The 8,788-nt window shown below is 49.6% G+C and overlaps 1 protein-coding gene across 3 annotated transcripts in view; it reads left to right on the plus strand.

The window, feature by feature from the left end:
* The window catches only part of LOXHD1 (lipoxygenase homology domains 1), a 193,563-nt gene that overhangs the window by 132,038 nt on the left and 52,737 nt on the right, over positions 1 to 8,788 (plus strand). For all 3 annotated transcript variants that reach the window (XM_011978077.1, XM_011978078.1, XM_011978079.1), the window contains 2 exons: positions 450 to 612; positions 4,419 to 4,573. In XM_011978077.1, coding sequence (XP_011833467.1) covers positions 450 to 612; positions 4,419 to 4,573 — 318 coding nt within the window. The remainder of the gene's footprint in view (positions 1 to 449; positions 613 to 4,418; positions 4,574 to 8,788) is intronic.

An 8,788-nucleotide genomic window follows, 5' to 3' on the forward strand; every position in this document is an offset into this window, starting at 1 on the left:
TATTTTGTTAGTAGAGACTGGATTTCACCATGTTGACCAGGCTGGTCTTGAAATCCTGACCTCAGGTGATCCACCCGCCTTGGCCTCCCAAAGTGCTGGGATTACAGGCATGAGCCACTGTGCCTGGCCAGAGGGAGCAATTTTTAAATACAGAGCACCCGCCTCCCTTTACCCACAGAGTCTGAGTCTCCAGGATGGAGTTCAGATACCTATTATTAAGTGACCCTGGGAACCCCAGCCTTTCAGAGCCAAACTCTGATGTGGTTGTGCAAGTCTTTAAGACTGGGTCTACTGAAATGGGGGGAAGGGGCTCCCCGTGGCTTTTACATTATTTATGGGGCCCCATGATCCTCGTCCTTGGTCTCCATGAGTACTGAGATGCCGATGAATCCCTGAAGTTGGCAGCTTTCACATTAAGGGCTAATTTTTCTTTTTCTGCCTCACCCCAGGGTGCAGAGACCTTGACTTTCCCATGTGATCGGTGGCTTGCCACCTCTGAGGATGACAAAAAGACCATTCGAGAACTGGTTCCTTATGACATCTTCACTGAGAAATACATGAAAGATGGGTCCTTACGGCAAGTCTATAAGGAAGTAGAAGAGCCTCTGGACAGTAAGTGTGGTGTGGCCACCCTTATCACCGTGGGCAGGCTCCAGGACCCTGGTCCTCCCTGTGGAGCACATGCCCTGTGCCAGGCTGAGCCTCTTCACCCAGGAGGAGGGTCTGTTGTTACCTCCACTCTGTAGAGAGGGCCACTGAGGCTCACAGAGCTTCCATAATCTGCACACAGCTAATAGATGACTGAGCTAGTCTTCAAAGTCTCAGCTGTCTCGCTCCAAGGTTTGTGCTGAAATTCTTTCCTGGTCTGACATTGGGATAATACATCCAGATAAAGGGAATCCTATTCCTGGCTTATCCGGGTCCCTATTTTCTCCCTACTCTTCATTTGTTTGCTACCAATCACTGTGGCTTGGGCCTCTCTGCTCTTGCTGGACTTAGCTGTCCCTACTTAGTGTGAATTAAGAAACCTTCCTGAATTATATGTAACTGGAACCATATTTGTATTTGTTCTCAGTAGTTTGGCATGGCTCGAGAAAGTTCAAGGTGATGAGCTTCTTTTCTGGATGGGCTGGTTAACTTGTCCATTCTTCATCAGTGTGGTTTTCTCTAAAGGATTTGCATCAGACTGGCCACCCACTTCTTGTACTTCCTCCTCCTTTGCTTTTGGTGACCCCACCATATTCTAGTTCTCTTCCTAACTCACTGAAGTATTTAGAGTGCTGGTTTCTTTTCTCATGCTAGGTAGTATTCCTCAAGGCTCAGTCCTCAACCTTCTCTTCTCCTCTCTTTCTACACTGTGTATGCATACACACACACACACACACACACACGCTTTTCCCAGAACACATGGACAGAGTCATACCTCTGTTTTGACCAGCAATGGCATCGTCCGTGTCAATCCCCAGGTTATTCATCAGCCATTCAGCTCTGAATTATCTTGAGCTATTTCAAAGCCAAATTCATTTGCAAAAAAACAGACTTTCTACCCCTGATGATAGACAAAGAATATAGTGGATCTCTCTAGCAGGGTAGCCTACACAGATCAGAGAAGCTCCAAGAGTTTGAAAATCCACTTTACATTTGTTGTGTTGTCTTCTTGGAAAAACTGGAGTAAAATTCAAAATTTTGGGCCCCTTATGGAGCCAGGAAGACAGGTCTTTCTGCCCACCAAGTGGATAAGACATCCAAAAGACAAAAGACAAACACCATCTTCCTTTGTTGTCACCGGAAGTAAAACAGCTATAGCTCTGCCTTTCCTTTAACCTGAATTGTTGCCCAGAAATAAAAACAAGTGTTGCCTCAATAGTGTGACACCCCTACTGCTATCCTTTTCTCCACATAGTCTTTGCTATTAAATCCTTCTCTACTTGGACCCCAGAGGATGCCCTGGAAGGCTGTCCCAGGAGAGCACTTGGGCTGTTCTATGTGGATAACATACCACAAAACTCACCCTGAGCTCGGTGATGTTTCTAGGGAAACATCTCTCCACGGATGCGCCGGGTGGCCTGGGTGGGACAGGGAGGGAGGAGGATCCAGAAATAGCTGGCTCTGACTGCACTACCGCATTACTCAGCACCCAGAAGCTGAATCAGTTTTCCTAATTCCCAGAGGACTGGAGACAGCAGCAAATGAAGGGGGAGTGAGAAGGCCATTTCATCCCAGCCCCTGGGGACACTGCATCCTGCTCTGGGACACAGGCTCCTAGAAAAAGTGTCCCTATAGGCCCATGCCACCTGTGATTAGCTCACATATGGAGCAGGCCCAAATGCACAGCTAGAAAATGGATGGGGAGGAAAATGAGGGGGAGGACCGTCGACTGTTGTGTCTAAACTATGACAAGTTTCCAATGTCACTGCAGGTCAGTATTAGCAAGACAAGCTTAGGTAACATTTAGACAATGAAGAGAGGATTTTCAGTGTGTGAAATGCTGACAGGTTTCTGCACTGAGCTGAGTGGGGCAGGGTGGGGTAGGAGCAAGTGTGGCTGGTCCCTGGTTTCTGCCCCTGGCGGTGTGTCTGACCAGCCTCTGCAGGTCACCTCTCACAATGCACCCAGGAGCTTTGGATGGTAGCGACTTGGGCAGGGCCGCTGAGACAAGGAAGATGATTGGGGAGAAGGTTTGAAAAAGGGGCAGGGGTTGCAGGAGAGGGTAGAGTTTAGGTTTGAACATGTGAGTTTGTGATGTTGGGGTCTGGTCAAGGTGGAGACGCCCTCTAGGTAGTAAGTGTGCGGATCCGAAGCAAAGGAAGGACCTAGGTTGGAGGCACAGACTCAGAGAATTCAAGGAAGTGCAAGATGAGAGCTGAGGAATGTGGGTGGAACCTGGGAGGCCTTGGCATCCAAGGCACAGGTGGAAGATTAGGAAACCATAAAGCTACCCAAGAAGAAGTGTCCAGCCACACAGAAGGAGAGCAGGAGGGAATAATGCTGCAGAACCCAGTGGAAAATGAGAAAATCATGGGAACCCTGCTGTGGGTGTGAATGTGTTCCATAGCCATCAGGACAAGCAACTCACATCACTTTACTTTTCTAAATTTAATTAAATGTGGTTCTGAGCCCACTTGCAAGGACTGATAAGCAAGTCCATCTTGTTCACGACAGGGAGGGGAATCCCCTTTTTGAGGGTCTTCTAGGAATCCTGAGGCTCACAGAAGAGGCCTGGCCCTCAGTCCAGGGTGAGTGCCACTCCCAGCTGTGCTCACTGTCACACAGTGTCACTACTGGCTCTCCACCAACACACAAGTATCATTTCTCTGGGTGACCAGAAACACTCCTGCATGAATCTGGCTTTGTCAAAAGACTCTCTGTTCCACCCTTGAGGCCCCAAAGCTTCGAGTCCCCAAAGAAGCCCAGCAGTCACTTCCCCATAGGGTCCCTGTGTGCAGGTGAGGGGTCCCTGCGGCCCACGAATACTCCTGAATCCTCACTCCCTCCCAGGGGAAGGGAAGTTAACCTTTCTCCCACTTTGGCCACCTCTGCCTTTCAGCTTCTATTCTCACCTTGGGGATAATCCAGCCAAGTCCCCTCTTCCCTGGCCTGAAACTCAAAATCTCCAAAGACAGAGGATACAGAGGGGGGCCAACCAATTTTTAGCCTTCATAAAAATGCAAGACTTGAGTCTCTCTGCTAAGGAGAAGGTTGGAAAAGGAGATCTTTTATTTTTCCTTAAATAAAAACAGCAGAACAAAAGCAAGATACCATGCATTTTTATTTTTCATAGTAATTTTTAATAATTGTCACACCAATGTTTGTTGAGCCCTCCCTATGGGCCATGGGAGACCAAGAAGAGGGTGGCAGTCACAGTGGCTTTGGTGAGGAGTTGGCCTGGGGCGCTGGGGCAGGGGAGGGTGGCAGTGGGTTGGAGAATAAATGAACATGAGGAAATGAACAGAGGGGAAACTGTTCTTTAAACAATATTGTTTTTTTCTGTGAACCATTTAGAAGGATCTGGTGTTGACACTGGTCACCCTCAAATCGGAAGGCATTTTATTGCCATGTATCATGGCAGGCAGATTTAGCAACCACGGCGTGGACACATCTCAGGTAGTTTCTGAGTCTTTCTCCCTGTGCAGTGCAGGCAGCTATATGGGCAGATAGATGTTTGAGGGGTACTTTAAAAAGTTTCTATTTTGGGGTCTCATAGAGCCCACCTGGGTCTAGATCAGATGAGCACACTTCCCACTGGAGAATCCACATGGATTTGAAGCGGAATATGCATAATTGAGCAAACAGAAGGCTAACCCCTCAAGTCCTAGGCCAGAAGCTTAGCACCTTCTAAAAATCCAGTTCCCAAAGACCTAAAGTGCTGTCACCCTTTTCTTCCCTTTGTCTGTCTGTCTGTCCCACCACCTGGCCAGTTGTGCTGTACTCGGTGCAGATCTTCACAGGGAACATTCCCGGGGCAGGGACGGACGCCAGGGTGTACATCACCATCTATGGAGACCTCGGGGACACCGGGGAGCGATACCTTGGCAAGTCAGAGAACCGGACCAACAAGTTCGAGAGAGGAACGGTATGAGGGGCACATAGAGTTTACCCTCCTTCCCTCCTCCCCAGGTGCAGCGATCTAAGCGCCAGTTCTTCTTGGTTCCCGGGGACATCCAGGAACTCCATGGGGCATCGTGCACACTCATTTGGGCCTCTGCTCTTGCCCTTCCCCTGCAAGTGCTCCTTGTTCCCCTCTCCTAGCTGATGCACCCACCCTGGATCCTGCATAGGGGATGAGGTGGAGCAGAAGGCCGGCCTTGGGCAAGCAGGCGGCCTGCTGGAGCTCCAGGTTGTTGGTTGCATGGGGCTGGGTCGTCTTCAGAAAATCCAGTTCACTGTGCATGGTTCATGAATGTGGAGGTGAACACTGCAGAATGACAGGGGCTGTGCTGACACTGACAGAGACTTGAACTGTGGGGTGGAGAGGGGATCTGGAGGCCTGGTTCTGCTATCAGCTCCTTATCTGCTTCAAATTCTCTGGCCTCAGTTTCCTCATCTGTAAATTGAAGAGTCAGATATGAATTGGCTAAATTGTGTTGTATAGAGCCACAGGTGGCTCCAAGGGCCTTGGGAGCCTTGGGGGTGGTGGAGACAGGTGCAGTTGGACACCCTACTCCCTCCAGGTGGATCCACTTTGACCTGGCCTGTTGATCACAGTGCCAAGCAAGCCCTCTGTTAAGAAAAAGGTTCTGTGACTATAAAAAGGCTTGAAAACCACATGACTGGGTGATGTATAAGGCCCTTCCAGCTCTGACACACTGATTTTACAAAACCACAGGGGTCTCTAAGGGTGAGTTTTGTGAAACTTCCCTTCTTGCAAGCTTGGCTCCCCTCTCCCTGCCTCTACTCCTCCACTCCGTGCCCTTTCTGGCATGCCCCCTGCCCCTGCCCGCACTTGCTCCTTAGTCTCCTTTCCTTCTCCTCTCCACGTACTGAAATCTGCCTGAAATCCCCACAGGCCAGGCTATCTCCACAGGGAGATCAGGTTAAGGGGATTGGCTCCTAACTCAATCTGTGCTCTTGCCCATGGCTGTGCATATCTGGGGATTTCATACATCAGCCAACGGGTGTTTATCAAGGGTCTCCTTAAACCTCACCCTCAGCCAGACTTATCCCTTAGCATTGAACCACTCTACTAGTAAGGAGGATATTAGCCCTGGGACTAGAAAGGTGGGTGTCATCTAAGTGGGTCTGCAGCTGGCTGGTGACCCTATGAGTCAGACAGTGTGGAAGGAGCCCCAGCCTGGCTGCCAGGTCTCCAGGAGTCAGACCCTAGCACTCCCATTCATTGGTTCATCATCCAGATAGAAACCATTTACCTTTAACTTCAGTTTACTGCATTTGAAGCAGAAATAGCAATATGATTGCTAATTAGACCTCTGGGCTGAAAAACAGGACAAGATGTAAGAGCATGTTGTACCAGGAAGAAATAATCTAAAACATACACATTCATGTTCCACAAGAGATATAATTGTTCACTGCCCTTATAAAGTAGGTAGGAGGAGTCCTATCCTCCTCTTTCCATCTTGCAAAAATGGAATACCAAAAAGGTCAAGCGATTTATGTGATTGTCCCTGACTCTACACTAGGGATATTATTTATCAGGGCCCCAGATGCTAGGGGCAGGTCACCTGAGCTCAGATCCTGGCTCTGACACTAGCTGTGTGATCTTAGACAAGTTACTTAACATCTCTGTGCCTCCTTTTCCTCCACCCTAAAAAAGAGTTAATTTTGAGTTATTGTGAAGGCCAACTGAATTAAAAATGCAAAGCGTCTAGAACCATGTCTGGCAGGCAGGTAGCTCTTTGTCTGTGCTGGATGTTGTCAAGCCTTGGGAAAGCTCACCTGCCCCCTGCCCTAGTTGATGCCTGGTATCGATGCCTGGTAAATGCATTGTAAAAGCAGCAATGTGCAGCATACAGCTGAGAGGTCCATTTTGATGCATGGCTTTATTTACAGACTCTGGCAAAGAGTAGGCATTCAGTAAATATGGATTAAGTAAATAAATGAAGGTGATACAAGCCATTCCCCTCTGTGTTCAGATTCCTTTTTTTTTTTTTCTTCTCTCTCAGCAAATTGTTATGTCACAAGAAAAAATCTTTGGCCCATTCTGCCCCATCACTTTCTTCTCTTTTCCTCCAGTTTTGACACCCCATCAGGGGAGCTGGTGCAACTTCTGGCTCAGTTACTAACCATGTGACCTTAAGTTTACTGCACAACATCTAGAAGCTTCCATTTCTCTGATCACTCCAGAATACGGAAGTCATCTTGGACATCCTTCTCCCTGTTGGAAACCCCTCCCCACCCACATCCAATCAATCGCCAGGTTCCAGAGTCTTCCTTCTAAATAACCTCAAATCAACCAAGTCTGCCCTGTATTCACTCAGCCCTGTCTCATTTCAGCTCACTCACTGAGCCAGCGTGGTCTCTCTGCTCAAGGCCCTGCCATCCAACCCACCCTCCAGCTTCCTCAGTTAACCTGTCCAAAGCTGACCAGTCACTATCTCACTTCAAGCCTGCAGAGGTTCCCCATGGATCCCAGATCTACCCTGAGTCCTCCACGGGATTTGCAGACCTTCACAGCCTACCCACACTGGCCTGTTCAGAGTGCCCTCTGTGGACCACTGAGTACAGTTTCCACAATACCCCACCCTCTCTCCTGCCTCAGCATCTTTCCAAACATTTTCTCTGCTTACGTGTGCATGCACCCATAGAAAATAGGTAAGCCATTCCATGGTATTAGTTTTTTACATAAAAGGCATCATGCTATATAAACACTTCTTTAACTTGCCCTTGGCGTGCATGGCTGCCTTGGAAATCTCTCTCTGCCCCGGTATTCAAACATAGATGGAGGTGACTCTTCTCTATAACTACTGCACACACAAGATTCTTCAGGAAAGGCTTTGCCAGTTATGTAGCCACTCCCCAAGCACGGGACCCCAGATGGCTTCCAATTTTCCTCTGTAAAAATTATCTGTAATAAACATCCTTGTGCAATGTGAAGGTCTTCCCCCAGGACAGATGCAAACAAGTGGAATTGTTGTATCTCAGGGTGGGCCCATTCTTACTCTGGTGAACCCAGTGGATTGCCAGCACCCCAGGACTGCTCCCATCCACATCTGCTTTCAGTCACACACCACTAGCTGCTATGTACCTGCAGCTGCCTTGGCCATGGGCTGTCCCCACCTGAGCTGCCTGGAAAACCCAGCCCCGCAGCTGCAGCTTAATGCTGACACCTGGAGAAGTCTGTCTTCCTAGGCCTGGCTCTAGTCCTCACACAGGTGGTCGTTCCCACCATCTGAGCTGGAATTACCCATCCCCTCCTCTCGCTGCACTGGACTGTGGGGTCCTGGGGACAGAGGGCATCCTATTCTATTCATCTCTGGTTTCCTAGGGGTCAGCACAGTGACTCACATGGCACCTGTGCTCAGCAAATCTTTCCGAAGGAAAGTAGGTGTCACTCAGTGTCGCCTGTCCCCTCTCACCCTCCTCAGGCTCCCATCCTGACTTCTGCCTCCCACATTCAAACTCTGTCTTGGCCCCATCTCATTCAAAGCCTGGAATCCACACCTCACTGAGCTCCCCTCAAAGAATCAGCACACAAGAGTGGAGGGTCCACTTGACTGAAGATAGAGTCAGGGGCACAGATGAGGGCCTTGTATCACAACCCCCACAAAACCCTCTTGAGCCTGCGTCCCAGATGTTTGTCCCTGAGTCCCTCCACAGCCTTGCCTCCCCCAGAGCCTCACCTCTACTGCCTCCTCTCCTGTAGCCCCGCCTTACTGGTTCATCAAACTCCCTCTCAGCATCTCCCAGGGAATTTCAAACACCTTCCCGTTACTCAGAAGTTCATCTCTAGAAGAGCTTTTGCCCTCTGGCTGCCACAGCTGGACTCATCCCCAATGCTCAGCATAGCTAAGGAATCCAGGAACAGGACCGGCTGACCACCCCCCTTCTCTGCCTCTACCCATGGCCTTCAGGCCCCACCCCCCTTACACAGAGGAGGCTTCCAAACACCCACAGGCTTCTCCCAAGAGGAATGTAGTGAAGGCAGTTTTCTCCATGGCACCACACATATAAGTGGACTGCAAGATGGGACCACTGTGGATATGAGGCCTTGGACCACACAGGCTCAGCGTTGGGGATTTGGGTCTGGGGGGGCACCCCGGCAAGGAAGGTCTGTTCAGCACAGCAACTGAGTGGGATGGAAGGTCCTAGAGGGTTGGGCTGGAGTGGGTTG

Source organism: Mandrillus leucophaeus, unplaced genomic scaffold (assembly GCF_000951045.1).
Source record: "Mandrillus leucophaeus isolate KB7577 unplaced genomic scaffold, Mleu.le_1.0 Scaffold189, whole genome shotgun sequence".
NCBI lineage: Eukaryota > Metazoa > Chordata > Mammalia > Primates > Cercopithecidae > Mandrillus > Mandrillus leucophaeus.